Here is a 22,374-nt window from a genome sequence, read left to right as displayed (position 1 = left end):
GAATTAGTCCATCTACTATTTCAAAGACCAAATGTCTTGCACACTAAAATGACAACATAATTCAAATGACTTCCGTGCAAATCAAATGCACGACAAGACTCTGTGGTGTCCCTTTTCCTCTGTGATCCCCTTTATCATCAAAGGGCCTGTCTAACCCCATATCCCTTATCACCTTTGCTTGTCATGTGAAATATTTGCGCGACGTCATTCTCCCTCTGTATGTGTGTGTGTGTCTGTGTGTCTGTGTATTACTGAGCCCCAGGAATTTCACTTTCACAGCAGACATCAACTGCACTGCATTGCTTGGATTTCTACTGGCTGCGGACGCGCACAAGAAACACAAAAGAAAAAAATTCTGTGAAATTAAAAATTTATCGTTTCGAATAAGTCATACCCTGCAGTATTGCAGAATTGAATGCAGACTTTAAACTCAATCAATCATATAAAAATTATTGTTTTGTAAACTCGTCCATTATTATTGCATGTATAAAATAATCTCAAATCAGTTATTTTTCGTTCAATTTACTGACGAACAAAGAAACAAATTCTTACCTAATTTTTGATTTTTTTACTTCATTATCTATATCAAGGATATTTATGTAGGTTTAGGTTGATTAAGAGTCTGCTTTGCATGACTATAATATACTTTTTCCTATAGAGAATACAAGGTATAGAAACCATGGAGTTCCGTTGCACAACAGGCGGCATTGCACTGTAAGAACCGTAACCAAGACCAAGACCAAAAGTGAATTTATTGCTTTCGCCGCCAAAGTGAAACATAAAACGACGTCATTAAGTTATGTCGGCGCTATAGTGCAAAAAGTAAGGACGTACCGGAGCCCAAATCAAGGTGTTGTATTCCAAGCCCATTTTTTTGTGTATTCACCATCATGCTTTTTGGTGTCCCTGTTATGTTCACTTGCTGTTGTTGTTGTTCCCGGTATCAAGGGGAATTTAACAAAGTGCAGAGCAGATTTGATGATTCGATACTGAACAACAAAAAACAACACAAAAAAGGCGCTTACTTGTAAATTTGCATTGTGAATTGATTTATGTTTACAAACAACATGAAAGCATATATACATATGTACATACATGTATGTATGCAAAGTCGAAATAATTTAAAGGATACTTAAAATTTACAAATTTAAATTCCAAATAATTTAAAGAAATTTGAAAATTTACAAACTTTAAATCAGTAACTAGTTAAATAACTATTGAGTTGAGAGTAAATGCCTAAAAAATGGGAGAGATCAATACTGAAAAATTTTTAAATACTTGAATAAATGTGCTTTAAACAAAATGTTACTTGATAAATTACGAATTTTTTGTTTGCTTAAAGTAAATGCAAAAAAAAAAACAATATAAAACTTCAAAGATTTTAAAATGCATTCTCTAATTTTTTTCATGTTTTTTTTTTATTTTTAAAATAACAAACTCAAGAGTCCGAAAGATATTGGCAGAGATTTTTTTTTTTTGAACTAGCAATATCAAAGATTCAATAAAAATCAAAAAACTCGCCAAATATATTTTTTTCTTTAACGCAATTTGTAAAAAAATGTCATTAACTAATATAAAAGTCTTGGCCTTCAAAATGTTTTTAATAAGTCTTCCTAATTCCATTTAACGTATTTGTTTACTGTTTTTATCAATTGCTTTAATATAAACATGAATAAAAAACTATGTTTTATCGCAAAATTTCATTTAAGTTCAATTAACTAAGATAAGCAAACTTCACAGTGACATTGTTAAAATATCCCTACTTGAGATTAAAACGCATTACAAAACAAAGTGAAATTCTAATTTATTTTAAACATAAAGGTCTAATAATTTTAGATTTTAATATAAGCTCATGCCAATATAATTGTTGTAATTTTTAATGCCTTTATAACTGCATTTAAATCTATTACTTAACACAAATTCCCAGATTTTGAACTTTATCTTCGACACTAAGAACTTAATAAACGAATTCTCTTTTATTTGTTTATATGAAAATATAATACATACGTAACGTAAATTCTGACACATGCCAAAAAATGTTGACCAGAAGCAAACAATGGATTACATCTCCACATGCATACATTCGTATATGTATATTGAATCCTAATGCACGATACACACACATTTATATATCATAGTTGATACATATATCAAAATAGAATTTATTTGTTATTTGAAAGAAAATAAAAACAAAACAACAAACGAAAAAAATGCAAAATTGTTTGCATACCAAAATTATTTGCATATTATATAGAAAGACAACGCTTCGTCCTTGCCAAAGTTCAGAGTATCAAAAATCACAACAGGAAAATCTGAGAGCTAAGAGAGGTAAAAATGCAATCAATATATGTCCAAAGGGGTTTGGGGGAGGGTTTTATGAAATGAATGATGGGGGAATTGGGTTTAGAGGTACATTGCTCTTTTTACTACTATTAAAAATTCAATTGTTAAAAAAGTGCTGCCAACTTCAATGCATTTTTCTGCTTAGTCTCTTTCTCTCTTCACTCTTTGTATCGGCTAGGCTCTTTCTTTCTTTTTCATCTACTCCTGTTGGCCTCATTGTGTCAATGTGGCAAATTTCAAACTGAAACCGAGGGAAACTCGGAGGAAAAGTGGGCGGAAATGGTGGGTCTAGGTATGTACCTACCAAGTTTTCAGGCTGCTGCTGCTGCCGTTCTGTTGTTGCTGCGCGCGTCACCGCTGCCATTTGGAAAGTCAAATGTCGAGTGCAGTTCCATTGGGTAAAGTTTTACACTTTGCAAAATTTAAAAACCAAAAATTGTTTGTTTCATGTTATTTTGCCGCCTCACTCTCCGTAGGCTATCCACCACCACGAATACGATACGGGCTCACGGCACCATAAAACACCACCACAGAGGGGCCACATGGCGCGTATCGTTGCGGAAATAATGAATGAATGTCCTCCAATCGGACAAAAATCAGTAACATGATTTTGTGACAGTTTTCACAGACCGTTTGGCCTGTGTTCGTCCCATGAAAGGTATTCATGCGGGTGCGGAGCGAATTGCAGGCCGGTTTGGGATATGTGTGAATCCTGGTGCTGCAGTTAATGACAGTGGCCATAACATTTCCATACAATTCGGCACAAAAACCGCAACAATACCGACGCGATAGAGTCATTTATGCAACAGAACATTTATAAGTTGTCAATTATGTGTGCTTCCCTTTTGAGATATCAGTTTCTGAAATATTCCCCAAAAATAGATTTTTGCATTAAATTTCTAAAAATCAATAAAATTGACTTTGACTTGTATTCAAAAAATTATTTGTAAATCTTCAAACGAATCGACTTCCTTCTCAGGAAAGCAATCAATATATCCATGGGTGGTACCGAGATGCTTTGTGCTGTGAAATGGAATGAGCTTATAAGATCCTTTGATTTATGAGATTTATGACAAACCATCAAGAATTTTAAATTGGCGACTCATTAAACTTGATTGTACGATGGCACATGGCGTAGGCCGGAACATTGAGATTGACAATCCTTAAAGTAGATTAACTTACTTCAGGTGCAGATTAAATTTAAACATTTTCTGTGGTAAGGGAGTGCTAGAAGAAATACACAGACAGATTGAAAATAAGAAAGAAAAACAAAGAGAGAGACAGAGAGATAGAGAGTGAAAGAGTGAGAAAGCTAGTGGTGAAGTAAATACACCATCTTCACTGCCGCCTGTCAGTTGCATTTGGGAAAATTATGAAAATTTCCTGTTCAACCGACGTTGACCCTTTTACTGAAAAACCAAAATAAATACAAAAAATAAACCGATTCCGGTAGTTCACTTTAGTCACACCTTAATTTGTATACCCTTCAAAGTGACCTTTACCTCCAAGTTTAAGTTCAAATGTCATCTCTGCAATGTTCTAAGTTTTTTTATGTTATTAGATATATTTGTTCAATTTCAGTTTAGCGAAAAACAAAAATATAACGTTATTCATGTAACATTCCATGAATTTTGTGAAATGTGAAACATTTTAAGAAATTGACAACGAAATTTAAAACCTAATGCTCATTAAATTAAAATGTCTAATGCTAAGAAAATAATTAAGTATAGCAAAACACATTTATAAGTCTCCTACGATTAAGATCATTGTCTATTTTGATACCAAGATACCTGTGAAATTAAACAAGACCTTAGGTAAGGGTATTCAAATAATAATAAAACTTGCCTGCGGCGGCTCATATGCCAGCCAGAAATACACAATGCTCACTCATACATATACATACATACATATAAAAATACAAGCACAATTGTACAAATTGTATGCATATAAGCAAATATATATATATATATATATATATATATATAAAATTCTGTATGTATGTATATTATTCACATGAATATATCTGACACGAATTTTCACACCTTTAGTGGGAAATTTTCGTTGAGTGGCGAAAGTTAAGGAGTAGGACGGGGGGTATACACAATTTGAGTAAGTTTGGGGGGGAAAGCCAAAACAAAATCTTGGCTTATATAGTTAAGTTTGTTCTGTAATGCCTTTTGTGGCTAACCAACTTTTTAGTATGCTCTTAGTGGTATAAACTGAATTGTCGAGAATTAATTCGGAAAAGCTTTAATTTCACTGACAAGAAATGTATGAACCTAAGTCGTACGTTTAGTTATTTATAATTTTTATGGATCAATAGCAACTGGAAAATATTATTTATAACTGAATAATATAGTAATGTATGTATAATATTTCTAACTCACAATTAAACCTATTCTAATAATTTGTTCATTCAATTTAGTTAAGAAAATCATGATTTTTCCATTTTGGGTATACACGAAAGTAAAATTTTAAGTTGAACTTGCACCTTAATAAAGGTTTAAAAATAAACTTCAAACCCTGAATTTAAATCAAGTTACTCGCGTAATGCCGTAAGAGGAATATTCTCTGCACTTATCTCGAACGTTTAAGCATATCTTTTTTTCAAACTTCTTAGATTTCTACAACTCTTCTTGTGTTTTTTTTTCTCTCCAATTTTCGTTCAGGTAAAACGCTCACGTAACTACCGCAAAACTTCAACCTTGAAGTAAACCAAGAGAACTAACAAAAACACAAGAAATGAAAAGGAGAAAAGAGAAATGGGTGAGAAAAAAGATATACGGAAAAATAATATAAAGAGTCGCATTACATGGTCAATTGGGAACTGATTGAGTTTGGCCATTGAGGTAGATATTTGCTGTAGGAAGTATTTCACTCAGATTGATGGCTGTCAGGTAAAGATGCAGCAGCAGCAGCAACAACTACATGGATATATATATTTCGTTTCTTTAATATATATGTATGTATGTGCATATGAGCATATATGTAAGAAAGTAAGTATGTATGTATGGATGAAAGAGCAGCCAACGACCGGCAAGTTGCAGGCTTGAACCTTCCTCTCTTCAACATTTGGCCGCTGGCGTGCCGCAAAGTATGCTATGTTGCCAGAGTTCTCTGTATGTGGATTTTGAGCGATATAAATAAGTAATTAGCACATAGTGCAGAACGAGAGAGTCTACCTCTGCCCAATATGCCACACGTTTAATGGCCTCCTTAAAGTGCAATTTAGTTTCAAGTTCTTTGTTCTTGCATAATGATGTACATGAGTTTACTTCTCCGTTTTTTTTCCCTATCTCTCTCTCTCTCTCTCTTCTCTCTTTTTGTTTACTTGCCTATGTAGACATATCTTTTTATACTAGACTATATTTGGATTGTTTATCTTAGTCATAGAGATGTTGGGGAAGGAGCAGTAACCTTAAGGAAACAGTCGATTATGCTGTTCGTTTGACTTACACCCACTCTTTTGTATAGCTTTGTACGTGTTTTGACTGTGAAATTAATATGCTTTGCCTGCTTTTAGGCGTGAAATAAGCAATTTACTTCAAAAAGAATATTTTATACTCTTACAAAAAGTAAGAAACATATGAGCTGCACATTTCGATGATTAGGAACTATGTTTAAAAAAGAGCAGTAAACTAGATTTTTACCTAAAAGTTAACATTGATAATAGGTTTTTTACTTACGTATAGTTAATTAACTTTTATATCCCATAGCTAAAATGTAACTTAAAATAAATCGTTTAAGGATAGGCTCAAAATTTATTTAAAAAAATCTTAAACAAGACTTTGCAAAGTCAAACAATCTTCGTTGTCAGAGTATCTTATGGGGTGCCAAATTTAACTTCCGGCATGTTTATTTTAAGCTAGATATACATAGCCAGGATGGATATGTTAATGAGAGAAAAAAATTATCAATTACCTGACAGCTTCAGTCTTGACTTTTTCTTTTTTGGTTTCCGTTTGCTTGGTTAGTTGAACCCACGTCTCTGGAATTCATTTATTTCCGCCTCCCTGCATTGAGATTAATTTTATACGCCCTGACACAATGATGGAAGACTTGGTCAATTTGGGGGACTTAACAAATTAACCAAGGGTGATGTGACAAAAGCAAAATTTTCAAATAAATAATACATGTCCAACTAAAAGCAATATCAAGTTTTGCAGCTATGTTCAAACTTCCACATAAAGTCTAAATTAGCACATATAAAATTGTACATGTTTGGCTGTTGGCCAATTAATTACAAATTAAACATTTTATTGATAATTATAATTGACCCCGACAAGACCACAAAATTAAATTTAAGTTTTCGTTTATTTTAATGGCATAAATAGTGAAAACTATAGTCAAAGTCAAAAATTATATGACAAAAATTAAAGCCAAATGTGGTCTTAAATCGATTTTCATCAATATGGAAGTCATTATATTTATTGGTCAGTCAAGTGAATATAACTTCTGCCGTGTGCATGTCAGACAGGTAAATTATCTTCAGTAAAACGGAGTAAAAGGAAGTGAGCCCCAAAAGTCCATTGAAAGCAACTGCCCACTGCCGATTCAATCATGGAATTAACATTAATTATGATACATGAAAACTTACTTCATTTCCTTTCCCTCTACTTTTATACAGACACACATACATTTATAAGTAATATCTTGAAATTGCATACTCTTATTTTCAGTGACAATTTTCCTTTCTGATTTCCCCATAGCCCATGAAGTTTTTTTTCTCTTTTTTTTGTAAATTGGCGTTTGCTGTTTGTAATTAATATGGGAATATATATTCCGACACATCAGCCATGAATTTTTCGGCCACTAATTGGTAGCGAAAACTCTGTTGCTTTTTCCTTCTCTTGGCATTTTCCTCTCGCTCTCTCTCTCTCTCTCTCACTCACACACCCCTCTGAATTTCTATGCATCTGTTTGCATTATAACTGATAGTTGAAAGTAAATATTTTGTTTTATTTCGTGAAAGCGAATTTGGGTTTAGCAAATAGTCAAAAAGCATATTGTAAAAACGACTTTATTTAAAATTAATATCAATATTTAAATAATCAATGTCAATTTATTATAAATATTTTCAAACTAAGAAATTAAAGAGTTTAAATTACAAATCTGTACTTAAATTGAAGTATATTATACTTTTAGAAATAACTACAAAAATTACAAAACCATTTCGAAACAAATATAAAAAACTATAAAAATTAATATTAAACTGCACTTAATTAACCAATTTTATTTATATTATTTGGGCAAGGGCTTAATACAAAAGAAGTCTCAATATATTATCGAAATTCTCAAAATATGCTATCTTAATAGCATCGGTAGTTGTTAACTAACTTATTGCTTAAAGACATGATTAAAATTAAGAAATTATTAAATCACCAGTCCCAATTCATTGCAGATTAAGTCAACTAAATTCTAAATTTTAGAACGTCAACAAAGCTTTTCCTCATTTCATTCACTTTAGTTTACATTTGCAAGTTCCTTAATTACTCTAAACAAGACTTACTCATCGGAAACTAAGAGAGAGAAAGAAAATCAATTGTCAATATATAAAACATTTTCAACTTTCCTCTTGAAGTTGTTCAACTTGCAATTAAAGCACCATCCAGCGTACTCCCTCATCCTCGTTGGATTTGAAGCCACCTTTTAAATCTTTACGCCAATTCACATTGAGTTGATAAAATTTGCATAATTTATAAAGCAAATCGTTGGGCAAACAATACAAAAAGCAAATGCCACAGAGGAAGCAATTTAACCACAGACTGAGGCACTTGATGATTGTCTGTCTATCTTTGCCGACTGTTTGTCTGTCGATGTGTCGCCTTGTCGTCTGTGTCATTTTGTCTGTACATCTCTTAATGAGGAAATTAAAAACTCTTGTCTAGAAGTTTTTCTGCTTCGCAATGAAACTCAATTGTCGAGAGTGTAGAGTGTCAGGCTTTTTAACTTTGCCTGCCTCTCTGTTAAATTCTTTGGCTAAGTTGGCGTGAAACAATAAATCCAATAAAACACACATTAGCCGCGACACATTTGCCGCTTAACGTGGCTTACACCCACTGTGGATCTCCTCCCCGCAGCGAGATTTCACTTTGACTACCATTAACCAGAGAAGCGAGAGGCAGACAGAGAAACACAGAGAAAAAGTCTTTTCCATCCACTTTCTCTCACTCGTATATATATTTTTTGGCTTATTTACCGCCTGCGGTGTGTTGTTCTTTCGTTTCCTCCACATTCACTCAACTAAAAGGCTAATCCACTTAGTTATTGAGTAGTTGAGTGCTATCGAGACTTTAAGTAAGTAACTTTAAATTTATCAAATTGCCATTGAGCATGATGACTTGGGAATACCCTGCATGAAATACATATCAAAACTCTAAATTTTTTCCCGAATCAATCTATTCATTCTGAAAAGTTCTACGTGGACAGGTATGAAGCCTTCGAAGTGTACTAAACTTCCCATATATCCTTTTGAAAGTTTTACGTTGGAGATTTTTTCCAGATGATTTTTCTTTATTTAAATAGAGAAAATTTCTTTTTGATCCAGCAAGATCAAGCCGCATTAGCATTGAAATAGACTCCTTTTACTAATAATATAGATGTAATTAAGAGGCATGTGCATAATTGTGGTTGCATAATTAAGGAATAAGACTTGCAATAAAAAGAACAAACGCCTTCTTCCTTTTATTTCTTAATAAAGTTAAGTTAGCTTCACGTCAGCGCTTTATTTGGCCACATTGTCGACTATTAAAGAGCATGCGATTATGTCCCACTGTCCTGTGACCATAAATGCATTCTTCTTTTCATGTCTTTGATATATCCTTTGACTCTATGCGTAGAGGGTATAAAAACGAAATTCGTTGATTAAAATCACAGACTGCAATCACAGAGCATTTTTGTGAAATTTTCAAGTTTGTCACACATGCGAAAAAAAGGTAGGAAAGAAAAAAAAAACGAAGAGAATATAAAGGATTGCCTTTTGGCCTGGTGTGCACACACGTGGCATTCATTTTTTTCATTTTTCATTTGTTGATAAATGGCCAGTGTGGGAATGAGAAAGAGAATAAGGGCAAAAAAGAAACTCTACATAGCTACATATACATACATGTGTGTGTGCGAGTATGTATGCATATGTGATGGTAGTGAGAAGTCAAATTAATTACACTAATTGACTTTGAAAGCTAACAAACCGAAAACGCGCTAAAAACAAAAAAAAAAAAAATATAGAAAAGAATTGAACGATGCAAAAAATGTGAGAAATTCTGATTTTTAGCAGATATTTAGTTTGAAAGTTTTGAGCATTGAATAGTGTTTGGAAATGGTATAGAAATATTTAAATTTTGGTTTATTTGGAAACCTACCAAAGTAAATTGTGTATTACACTTAAAAAATTTCTTTTAATTTCATACTAAAATTACTTACTATAACTATAAACATAAATAATTTGTATAGAAAATATCAAAGAAGCTAACCGAAGCAATGCCGAAGTTTATATACCCTTGCAGTCCTTGGTAATAATAATTTTTCATGTTCAAAATTTGTTTTCTGCAACTCAATTCATCAATATACAAACAAAACAATTTTACTCTCTATTTTACAATTTGTTCTTCTTCTTCCCTTATTCCCAAAGCAAAGCAACGCACGCATACACATACAGTTCATGTAGCGTTGCGTCTGTGTGTGTTATATTTATCCGATCACATTCAAATTTTGGGATCTGGGGTTTTATATCCAATATTATCACATACATGTGTAAATTTCATAGCATACTCCGATTTTTATGAAAATGTTTCTTCTAGTTCTTCTAGAGCTATATGATATAGTGGTCCGATCCTTATGAATTTCATACTTTTTTTTTTATTCCCGGGTAATAAAAAACCCCGAAAAAAAATTTCAGCCCGATAGCTCTTAAGACGGCTGACGGACAGACGGACAGACGGACATGGCTATATCGACTCAGCTTCTCATGCTGATCAAGAATATATATATATATATACTTTATGGGGTCGGAAACGTCTCCTTCTGTGCGTTACAAACATCTGAGCAATTTTATAATACCCTCTGCAAGGGTATAAAAGTAACGTATAAATTTGAAGCAAACTTTTCTATAGCTTTGTATACAGCATATTTAGTTTGCTTTAAATTTATACTATATTTTTCTTTAAAAATCATTTAGAGCTTAACAAAAAAAAATAAAAAATACAAATTTATAGGTACATACTCTGTTTGTATCCAATGATTGAACATTTTCTTTACTTAAGTTCGATATTTACTAATCGTTTTAAACTATAGTTTAGTTTTACCCGAAAGACTCATAAGCTTGTATTTAAATGCTTAAGTTGTTAAAAACATAAATTTATCATTAATTTATTAAGACTAAGAAAGATGAACCTATAATTTTGTCGACTTATTTATTCAATGCTGAAAAAAGGTCATTTTCAACCCATAAAAAAATGATTGTTGTGTTCTATAGTGTGAATCTTACGTTATTGGTAAATAATTTTAAATTATTAGCATGAAATTGCAATTCTATTCTTCTATTCAAAAGAAAGCTTTTAATATAAATGGTTCAGTTAGTTTAAGTACGGGTCATTTATTAGTTAACGATGATTCCAATATTATTGATTTTTTTGCTACTTGCTGACTGTTCTAAGAGTTCTAAATTTTGTCATCCAGATCTATGTGAAGACGGTGAAGAACATTTGCTTTGTAAGGATAATGGGGTAAGTAAAACCTTATTAAAAATATAATTTTAATAAATTCAATATTATTCTTTATAGAAATACAACTATGACACGTGCCCACCGAAAGCTACTCGACTAGTGACCATGTCAAAGGAATATATTAATAAGATCCTTCATCTTCATAATTTTTTTCGCAATTTGGTTGCATTGGGCAAAGTAGGTAAAATGCCCAAGGCTGCACGCATGTCCTTGCTACAATGGGATACAGATTTGGCCAATGTGGCCGAAGTGGCTGTGCGTCAGTGTCAATTTGAATCTCTGAAATGTGCCTCAACAATTAATTATCCATCAACAGGACAAAATGAAGCAATCAAAATGTATTTCTGTGTGACACCTACTTTTGATATAATAGAGGATCATATTACTTTTTGGTTAGCTCATTCAGATTTAACATCGGCTGAAGACCTAATTGAACCAAATTTTTCCGAGTGAGTAAAATAACTTACAATAAAAACAAATAATACTATGCATAATTTTCATCTAGTAAAAATACTTCATATTTCCTGCAAGCAGTAAGGGATCGTGCTGATCGCATTGGATGTGCCGCAATACGTTATATAATACCAAATTTAGTTTATTTATTATTTAGATGTGTCTATAGTTGTGGAATTTCAATGTGCTCAATGCATAATCCTGTTTATGAAATTGCTCAAAAGACTTCCGGGCAAAATTGTCGCACAGGCATGAGTCCGGAATATCCATATTTATGTTCAAATAGGGAGATTATGAAAAAATGCAGTGATAGGGATCCAATTCAAAAACCAATTGAGCCACCAAGTTCACAAGAACATGCTGCACACAATGATGAGGATCCCGATGATACTGAAAAGCCCATATGGGCGCCACATTTTTCATCTGAAGAACAAACCGAACCTCCTTTCAGCGAAAATGTAACAGAACTAGGAAAAAATTTCAAAAACCTTACATTATACAAATGATCTAAGAACATAGTTATTAAAGAAAAGTCTTGCTTTAATTTTGGTTTTAGTTTTTAAGATAAAACTAAAACAAACTGGACAAACTAAAATTGCTCTTACTTTGAGATGAATCTCTTAGACAATTTTTCGAGTGTAGTTTGCTGATATTATGTTACGATTTCACATGAAAAGTTGAAAAAATTTAGCTAGAATAATCTTGAAAAGAAACGTAAAACTATTGAATATTTCAGTAATTCTGCAAATACACAAAGTAATCCAAAAGGAAATACAAAAGTAACTAAAAAATAATTAAAAACCAATAACAAAGCATAACACAAAACATATTTGACTTTTCCATACAAACAATATTTGACACAAAATTTAAGTAATTTTATGAAACCAAGGCAACTAAAAGGGAAAAAGAAAAGTTAACATCAAACAAATGAAAGAAAAATGTGCATCAAGAACAGAATCAAGTGGTGCCTACTTTTATCTGGTTAACCACAAATAAGCCCAAGAACCATCCAAAACAGGATGCACAGGTAGGCACATTTTATGAACAGAACCGAAACCGACTAAAACTCTAGCTCCACACAGTCACACTTGTCACGGAGGTGAAATGGGAGGCTGCTTTGGTGTTCATTCTGGTAGAGAAGAGCAGAGAAATTTTGCCAGGCACAAAAATATGAAAATATACGGGCACATGTGGGTTATTTCTATTTTTCCTCTCAACCGCCACCTGGCATCTGGGGAAATCAAGCAGTAAAACGCTCACATGCAGGCCACCTTTCTTTATACCTCAACCTGCCATCTCCTCGACAAGCTTCTCTCCATATCTTTATCTCTGAATTGTTACTGTAAATGAAATGAAAACGACCACAGACAACAAATAACAAAAGAAACATAATAACAAGTTTGCCTCTTGTTGTATCTAAGAATATCTACAAACACATATGTACGTACATATGTATGGTGCAATAGATGAGAGAAGAATAAAAGACCTTGTTAGTTTTTTGTTTTCAACTCTTTCGATCATATAGCAAATATAATAGAAAATCTATTTAACATCAGGTGAACAAAAAGCTAAAAGTCTTATGCATCAACATCTTCTAGTTTAACCATAAATTGAAATTTCGACTTGTCCTCCTTGGTCCTTTTTGATCGCCTTGAGCATTAGTTTATTTTTACTAGCCCTTGTTTTACCCACAAGGCTTACTAAACATATTTTATTGCTAATGGGAAATGCTAATACATCCGTTGAAGCAGCTGCCACAACAGTGAGAAGAAAAAGTTTATGCTTTAGTCTAAAAGACACTTATACATAAAAGTTTATAGATCAGTTATATACAATTCTACATTTACTCAAAATAATTTTTCAAATTAAATAAGGTTACGATAGAAGTATGTAACATTTTACCTAAGAAATGTTTAGAAAATTTCTACATTCTTTTAAAAGGTAATCATGTTATAAAATGTTTTTTTAAGTGCTTAGCTCTTTTCTAAGGAACAATCATTGTTATTTGGTTGGGTAGACAATACGATGTATCATCTTATCCGACTATGTAAACTGAGAGAACATCCAATGTTTCAAAAAAAAAAACCAAAGAAGTGAAAACTTTTTTGAGAACGCTATGATTCGGAAATTGATGTAACAAAAAAAACGAAATGGAACGAGAGGAAATGAATTAGGAAACATTAAAGTGTTTCATAGCATTTTTTGTACTGTACTTCATACTCCTTTGTTCAGAGTTTACAAAGGCATAGTAAAAGGGAAAGAGAGTGAAGGATTATCGAAACGAAATAGGAATAATTTTTAAAGATTATTCATTCTCAAATATTCTTAACTTTTCGAATCGATATGTCTGTCAATTTTCTGACAATTTTTTGCCATATTTTCTATTTGTATATTTTAAAAGATTTTCAAATCTGTGAGATGTTGTGAGTTTAATTTTAAGTGTTATATAAAAGGTGCTTTGGAATAGTTAAGAAAATTTCTTCTTATTTTTCAGTTATGTTTTCCAACAAATTGCAGTAAATTTTAAAAAATCACTTAAATTTTTGAGAAGTTATTAACACCTTAATTGAAAAATACTTTTAATTAAAGGATGAGGGTTAGAAAAATGTATTTGTTTTTGTTGTCAAATTACACAAATCGCAAAATACAAAACAAAATATTTATATATAGAAATGAAAATATATAAATAAAACAATGTTTTTTTGTGAAAATCAATTCGCATTAAATTCCAATTGCATTCCAAAAATGGACTAATGGCATAACTCAATTATCGCAACTTTCCCCCAGTGTGTCTTATAAATAAATAAATAGCTAACTAAATCAACATTGAGTATCCACTAGAGCAAAAATTAAATATATTTATTTATTAATGCAGTTAAATTGCAATCGCAAAAACCTTTCAAGTTGTCTACAAAATTTCAAAAACTATGCCACACCCTCAACATCTCTGTTGACGCTCCCAATCCGCCAAAAAGTCTAACTATGTTAAATAAAACGCAATGTTGAGCTATCGTAAGGCTATATGGAAGCTACATAAGCTGATCCGATGATGGCAAAGTGGGTGGAGGACCATAGGATACAGGCAGCTAGTTCTAACCGCAATTTATGTCGACTTCACTTCCGGTCTGTGGGAAATAACTCTTGCTGGCTCTGGCAGGACCTAAGTCCTAGTCGTAAGTCCTGACCCCCAACCTCCTACTGCTTCGCTTCTATCACAGTCTTTATAGTTCACAGTGTGTGTGTGTGTGTGTACGGAATTTCTTGTCATCATTTTCAGGCAGCTGCAAATTAACTTGCATAATTTAAAAGGCAGTCCGAACATTTTGCCTCTCAGTTCATCAGCGCATTTAAAATCATGATGAAAAGTGCTCGTGGCCTTGGCTACTAAATTATGAGTGTAGGGAGCCGCATAAATCAACACAATGCTTGGTTGGCTCTCGGAATTTCTTACCATAATTTTAGTAGCTTCTTTTTAGTTTTCATTCCCTTTTGTTTTATGAGGTCAATCAATAGAGAATGTTTCTCGTCTTCAGTCAACTCAACAGTTAATTGGTTTAAAGGAAAAGAATAAATATTTTCTTTATTATGAATTGTCACAATAAAATTGCGTTAGCGGTGGCGCCAGAGAAATCCCAAATCGGAGACATGCATAAATTCTGCTGCATTTCTGTTTTCAAATTCTCTCCTCCATCCTCCTTCATGGTAGTAAATTGCACAAAATTGTTGAGCCACATTCGAAAATTCGAAAACCAAACTGAAAAGCCAATGACTGCCACTTGGCAACATATCAAAATGTAGAAGAGAAGCGAAAAAGAAAAAATATACTAAAGATACGATGGCGGCTCGTTGCCGCCATGAAAATTTACGAGTGACACAAATGGTTTTCTTCAGCTGCATTGCAGTTTAGGCTGCAGACCTACAACAACTACCAAAGAAAAAAACCTCAGAAAAAGCAAATGATACTGAAAGAGAGAACAGGCAAGAGAGACTGTAATGCGAGTTTTTCCTTCAACCCAAACTTAATGACAAGACAAATTATGAAATTTTTAAGATGCTTAATTTCAGTTGGCAAGCATTCAACTATGAATTGGATTTTCAAAGGGGAAAGAAATGGATTATTCCCTCCCATTTTTTCTTGTTTGCTTCTCTTAGCTTAAATATTTATATTCTGCGGCTATTTGGTTGACTTTTTTGTGCCATTGCACAAAAATGTTGGAGGTCATTGCATAAGAAAGTAGCTTAGTTTTAACCAGTCGTCCGGATCAAATTTAACTTCAAATGAAGTTAAAAGAAACTTGCAATGCTTTCGAATTAAAGTCATCTTCTAATTTCATTGAAAATTACTTAATTTTCCATCACATGTCAAATTGACGTTGAGTGTCACAAGTTCTGTAGGAAAAAATATGACATTTCCCATCGCTCATTTAGCTTCAGCCCACAAGCAATTGAAAAACAGTTACACCAATTAGGAACACCAAAAAAATTATTTATTCATTAGCCGATTTATGTATTGTTGCCCAACCTTTCTTCGACTGTTACGAGGGCAGATGCAATGTGAATTTCCTAAAACTATTCGAGATAATCAACCATATAGTGTAAGTTAGTGTAGGTATTCGGGGTTTCTTGTTGGGGGAATCTGAAATATTACTGGTTACACTTCACAAAGGACACTTTCCAAATGGATTAGTCTTACCGTTGGGATAGTGTAAAACAGGTCTGTAATGTGTGTTTCCGCTCACTTCTCCTGGATTCAAACGTTCTTAGCAATACCTTCCGCCCCAAAATCCTGGCCCGCTTGGTCCACACCAGGAGTTGAATGGTCCATTGTAAGAGCCAAAGCAAGGATCATAAAAGCCGCTGGGACCACAGCCACCACAGGAATAGAGAGCAGCCGAAGGATAACAAGGATAATTGCACATGCTAAGTATAACACCAACTGTATAAAACTTTTTTTGTTTGAATTTTGTTATCACCACTTACTTTGCTTGTGTTTAAAAGAAAAAGGAGTGTAAAAGTGTTTAGCCGAAAAATGTACTTTTTTTACTCGTAACAGTCCGAAAGGTATGGGGTTGAGGAAGAAACTGATTTGGATCTAGTGAGAGAGCAGGTACATCAACAAAATGGGGAGTGAAATTAGAGTCAAGGCCTTCTAGATTTATTTTTTTGCTTAGTGATGTGCTTTTTGTGCTAGCGATGACAAAAACACTACAGACAATCGATAAGAAATAATCTAAAATCGATTAGACGCAAACTAGATCATTTTGAATTTGTGAAGAATACGATTATAACAGGACATTGTTTTTGGCTTATGGAAACGAAAATGGGCTAAAGAGATATAACGAATTTTCAAAAAATATTTTGAAATAGACAGAACGATTTGTTACTCAGCTTCTTTACCTGGATGATGATTGAAATTTAAAAATTTAAATTATGCAAGACATGCATTAAAAAACCCCAAGTAGCAGATACATACTTTTTGAAAGTAAAGGAGGTAAGTCAGTGAAAAACTAAACTACACTTAGTGAACAACTTAACAAGTAAATAAGTCAGAACATAATATTGAGGTGTTTATTTTTTTCTCACTCACTCATAAGCGATCTAAAGCTAATCCATGGCTTCTTACTAACTAGGCCAAAGAACTACAAATTTAATTTTATTGATATTGTTTTAGAATGTATGTATAAAAGATATTATAAATAATATTATAGATTAAAATTTAATACAGAAATGTAGAATAACAGCAAACATATTTTGTCTTGGGATAACTGCTATATCAACACATCAATGAATAAAAATCTAGAGCAAGCTTTAAGGCCAATACAATCATCTCTTAGTAAACCGCAAACAGAACTCTTACATTGTCACATGCGAGTTTATTGTATGGTCTAAGGCTTGAGACAAATCGAGGAAACAACAGAATAAGGGAGGGGAAGAAAAAAAAACCAAACAGCAGCCGATCAACTTAAAGACAAAAGCATTTGCCACATATTGTGTCTCCTGGTGTGCCACAAACTGTTCGCTCTTGATATAGGGCAAAATTCGAGTTTTCTTCATCGTTTCGTGCTTTTTGTTTTTTTGTTGTTGTTTTTTGTTTTTTGTTGGCCGATGCATACTTGGCATATGGCCATGTCAGCACAACATTAACAGGCCACCAAACAACAATAACAAATATTGAAGTGATGAAGTGTGTGCCGGGTCCTGGGCCTGGCCAACATTGACGACTATTGTTAACAAGAAGAATATTGTGCCTGACAGTCAGTCAGGGTAAAATTGATGTGGGGTATGCGGGTGGGGGTTGGGTTGGGTCGTATTGGTTTGGATTTGGATTCGGTCGGGTAGGGGGTGCCACCTATAGAGGGGATATTTGTATTTGCCACTCGAAACAATAAATCCACTTGAAAGGCAGCAGGCGCAAAAGGAAAGCCGAAAATTGTACAAGAAACAGAAAGCCAACACTTGACAACCAAAGAGAAAACGAAAGAAAGAGAGACTGAAATAGAGAGAGAGAGAGAGAAAGAAGGATGTGAAGTGGGCTGAGGGTGAGGAAGAAGTGACAAAGAGGTGAATACAAGAGAAAGTCACAATCAACTGACCAGGAAAAGCAAATCAACTGAATTATTGCTTAACTTCAAGTCAAACTCTTGCTGGGTCTTACACTCTGACCCTCAAGATGGTATTTGAAATTATTATTGAATGAGATGTTAAATTGATGAAGTTGATTTGGGTCAACAATTTGGCTAATTGATTGAGATGTGCAGTGGAAATTTTTGAAAGAGTTATATACTTACTTTTTCAAAATTAATTATTCCATTAGATTCATAGTCTTTAATGATATCTCAATAAGTTAAATACAAAGTTATTAACTTATTTAATTTAATGCTTAGAATGAGGATGGTCCAGCGAAACTGTTTATCTTCAAACAGATTTTTTATTTCATAAATTAAATCTTAATTTCTGCATAGACTTAATTTATGATGAATAAACATATATTATTAAAAAGGTGAAAAGATAATTAATACTAAATCACACTAACGTCGCCACAAATCCAATACTACCGCCTTAACTAACTTAAACATTATAATATTTAGTAATCAGATTAATAACTAAAGCGAACTTAAGCCATTTAACAATAAAAAAAAACTTGACTGTGAATTTAATTACCTTTTCTGCCCTGCAATTATTTTCTTTTCTATACATTTTTTTTGCAAGTCATAGGAATTTCCTAAGCCCATTACCCTTAAGGGCATTCCATCTTCGTCTATTAAAAAATTCCATGAATTCCATTTTCAATTACCATACTACTTAGCAAGTGGAAATAAAAACGCTTTTTGCTCAACTAATTTATTAACCACTAATTGCATTTGGCACTAAAATCAATGATTAATCAATCTACCTCTCAGAAAACGAAAAGTAAGTACATTGATTAATTGCTTCAGCAAAACTGAAGGAAAGAGGACAAGAAATTGTTTGGAATAAGCTTGGAGAAAAAAAAACTGCATATTCAAAGTGGACAAAAGTCCCAAACACAAGTCAAATCAATCTTCGTTCTTGCACTTTTTCCCTTTTGACTAGCTTTCTCTTTATTTTTTTCACAATATTTACGCCTTCTTTTTTATTTTTTTCACTTGAACTCTTTCAAATGGAAATGGCAAGAGCAATAAATGTCAAAGGCAGATGGCAAAAAGGCGTTTAAATATGGTTTAAATTTTAAGCCTTTTGAACTTGAGGGAATTATACGTATATATATTTGTATATATAGTTAGATTTAGTTGGGTTTTAGCTGACAAAAGGTGGCAACTCTTGAGTTTTTCGTCATCGTTGTCCTCGTCTGGGCTGCGGCACTTGAGACTGACATATAAAACATGTCTAGCTCCAAGTGTATGAGTTACACTTGTTAGCATAACAGACATACATACATACAAACATATGGTAAGACACCGTGAGAGAGTCGACCAGACAGACAGTACAACAAGCCATAACAAGCCCCCCCTACTTCATTTCCTCCTTCCCAATACTCTAGCTCAGTTTCCATTTTCACATTCTCCATTGTCACAGGCAATTTGGTGCCTGATATTTGCCATTTAGTTCAATCAATTTGCCACAATTTCCGCTGGGTGCATTGAAAAAGAAGAACTCAATAACTACCAACCAAACAGAAAGCAAAAAAAAAACCCACATCATATGGGACGGAAGAGGATGAGGTGGGGAAAAGTTGAAGCAAAAGCACGTAGGTCATTGATCAGATCTACGCGACAAACATAACAATGTGGGCTGGACTTTTGCTCGAGGAGGACCAAAAAAAAAATGAAAAACAGAATAGAAAACCCAGCACGTAACCATAAAATTTGTAACTTGTTGAAAGCATTTTCCTTCGATTTAATATATATATTTTTTGTCGTTGGTTTATTATTTTTTAAGACGGTCAAAAAGTAACATTGCATACCTGCAGGCGCTTCTCTCTCTCTCTCTCTCTCTTTGCTTCTTGAGTTATGACTTAATGGTAACACACACACACATATATACAAACTCGCACACTATTTGGCTGCATCTTCCATTAAAATTCAAGTCTGTTTGTGCTATGGGACACGGGGCAGAATGAACGCCTCTGCTGTACGGAAATTACATAGTAAATTTACCACAAAGTCCACGGTGTGCACAAAAATTTTGCAAGTCCTGGTGAAAGCAATTTAATTAAAAATTGGTAAGCATAACAGAGTAAAACCAGACCAGAGCAGAGCAGGAAGCAGGGCCCAGTCCAAAAAGGGAACAGGACCAAAACGAAGCCGTTGCAATGCAGACATCGTTGCGGTGCCAATTTTTGTTAAGTTCTTTTTGCGTTATTTTTTTTTTCTTTGGTGTTGTACTCCATATGGTCGTGGTCCTTTAATTAGATGACAATCTATGTGTACCATAAAAGTCAAAGGATTGCAGTTGCTTGAAATTGGTAAGCAACTTAAAGGTTAATATGAATGCAAAGAAAAGAAAGTTTAAATTTTTTGCTGTTGTCTCCTTCAATTGCTAGAGCTTAGCACTGAGCTTCAACTTCTTAATATTTCTTTTTTTCAATCAACAGACAAAATATACACATACACTCATTTTATATAAGAGAATCAGAGAAGAAGAAAGTTGAGATCTCTGCGATATGGAAATGGAGATGAATCGACAGCTATTCAACTATAAAATGCCCTTAAGTTGTCCCAGCTGCCTTTTATGGAAAGAGACAAAAGCTGCTTTCATTGTGTGAGTGTGTGTCATAGATATACTATATACATATAGTAGATATATATTTACGATTTCAAGCTTGCACTATGCAGCAAACCATTGAAAGATTTATATAAAAATTCAGGGATCAAGTTGCAAGAGCTGCTAGTTCTGACTACATATGTGTGTGTATGCGTATTCGTATGAGAGTGTGTGTGTGTTTTGGTATGCGTATGTGTGAGTGTGTTCTGGTATGTGTGTAAGCATGACATTTGTCGGCTGCAAGTGGCTGATGCTGTTGTTGCTGCTGCGGCTGCCAACGAAGCAACCTTGCATGGAACACAGCATTGCAATGCAAGATGTTGACGACCAAGTTATGTCCTTAACTAAAATCCATACATATATGATATTACAGTGAGAACTCCCGATGAGTAAACGCTTTAACAAAGCAAACAAAAATTAAACCCAAAATCCTTCGGCTTTAAAGGAATTTGAAACCATTTCTAGAATTTATTAAAATTGTTTTATTAATATACCTCAAAAATATGCATATATCCTTAAACAGATTGCGGGTATTGAGACCATGACCCCTAAAGTATGCAGTAAATAGTGTAATTATTTATTTATTTAAAAATGGAAAGACATTTAGGATTATACAAATTTCTTCAAGCAATAATTTATATAAGTAACAGATTTTCTTGATGGCCAACATCTTTGTCAATTCGATTTTATACTATGTTATAAATATTAACATTTACAATGAATTTTGATTTAAATTAAATCAATAAACAGAGCTTTCTTTGTTCCCATATATTGGACAAAATTCTTTGCATTTGATGTACACTGTAATTTTGTGAAAAGATTTGTAGTTATGTTGCAAAAACTTGGCATTTTTTCATTGCTTTATTTTAATTTCCACTTGTGACTTGAATTTCTTCCGACTGTATGTGAATATATATGCTCTGATGTGTATACATATATACACACGCACACATACTCACACAGACATTGTCGTATAAAAGTAGAATGTGCATGCAAACACACACATAAATATATAAGTAGGTATAAATGCATATCCTATACCTACTCTACCTATATATGAGAGGCATCAGTTTCCGAAAAGATAGAAAGAGAAATATACATTGGTCTCCCCTTTGCGTCTCCCCACTGTCTGACAATTTATCTATATATGCCTGCCTCTCGTTGGTGGCGCCATTTCGTTTTTTTTATTGAGTCTGTGCCCCACTTTGTCTCCGACTTGCAACTTTTTGTTTTCTGGCAGCAGAATTTTTGCTGTTGCTGCTGCTGATGTTGTTGTTGTTGTTGTTGTTGTTGTTGCTGTCCTTTTTACACTTTGTCGCATTGTAAGGAAGTGTGCAACACTTGAAAACTACTTTTACTTTTGTGTATACGCAACACTGTAAACTGCAGCTGTGCTCCGGCACGCCTCCAACGTCTCTTTACCTCCTTTGCCGCATTTCACTACCATTCGTTTGCTATTTACAACAAGTTTTCTTGTACGTATATACTTGTTTTTTCTTTTTTCTTGCAGTTTTTGTTCATTTTTTTTTTTTTTTGTGTTGTTTTTGCAATTTTGACTTTCGTCTTCTCATGTATCGGAATTCTTTTCAAGCACCTCTAAGACAAGTTCTGT

General features: G+C 33.4%; 2 protein-coding genes across 2 annotated transcripts; one reads left to right on the top strand and one right to left on the bottom strand.

Moving 5' to 3' along the window:
• The first annotated feature begins 10,931 nt into the window (after nt 1-10,931).
• Nucleotides 10,932-12,063, top strand: LOC111518843 (antigen 5 like allergen Cul n 1). The gene is made up of 3 exons (XM_023176778.2): nt 10,932-11,066; nt 11,124-11,515; nt 11,572-12,063. Exons 1-3 carry the CDS (start codon nt 10,950-10,952, stop codon nt 12,023-12,025), a joined length of 963 nt encoding a protein of 320 aa, XP_023032546.2. The 5' UTR covers nt 10,932-10,949; the 3' UTR covers nt 12,026-12,063.
• Nucleotides 12,064-15,984: 3,921 nt separating this feature from the next.
• Nucleotides 15,985-16,614, bottom strand: LOC6644454. The gene is made up of 3 exons (XM_002067173.4): nt 16,500-16,614; nt 16,213-16,439; nt 15,985-16,155 (listed from the first exon to the last, which is right to left on the bottom strand). Exon 2 carries the CDS (start codon nt 16,436-16,438, stop codon nt 16,280-16,282), a length of 159 nt encoding a protein of 52 aa, XP_002067209.1. The 5' UTR covers nt 16,439; nt 16,500-16,614; the 3' UTR covers nt 15,985-16,155; nt 16,213-16,279.
• Between the last annotated feature and the right edge of the window lie 5,760 nt (nt 16,615-22,374).

Source organism: Drosophila willistoni (genome assembly GCF_018902025.1).
Source record: "Drosophila willistoni isolate 14030-0811.24 chromosome 2R unlocalized genomic scaffold, UCI_dwil_1.1 Seg167, whole genome shotgun sequence".
Taxonomy (NCBI): domain Eukaryota; kingdom Metazoa; phylum Arthropoda; class Insecta; order Diptera; family Drosophilidae; genus Drosophila; species Drosophila willistoni.
Note: the sequence above shows the minus strand (reverse complement) of the source record. Positions and strands in the feature narration are given on the sequence as shown.

Bases quoted from the DNA above. Each gene is read 5' to 3' on its own strand.
- LOC111518843 (XM_023176778.2), top strand. From the start codon at position 10,950: ATGATTCCAATATTATTGATTTTTTTGCTACTTGCTGACTGTTCTAAG. The intron at 11,067-11,123 runs GTAAGTAAAACC...TATTCTTTATAG, and splicing joins TGCTTTGTAAGGATAATGGG to AAATACAACTATGACACGTG. The intron at 11,516-11,571 runs GTGAGTAAAATA...ATTTTCATCTAG, and splicing joins ATTGAACCAAATTTTTCCGA to TAAAAATACTTCATATTTCC.
- LOC6644454 (XM_002067173.4), bottom strand. From the start codon at position 16,438: ATGTGCAATTATCCTTGTTATCCTTCGGCTGCTCTCTATTCCTGTGGT.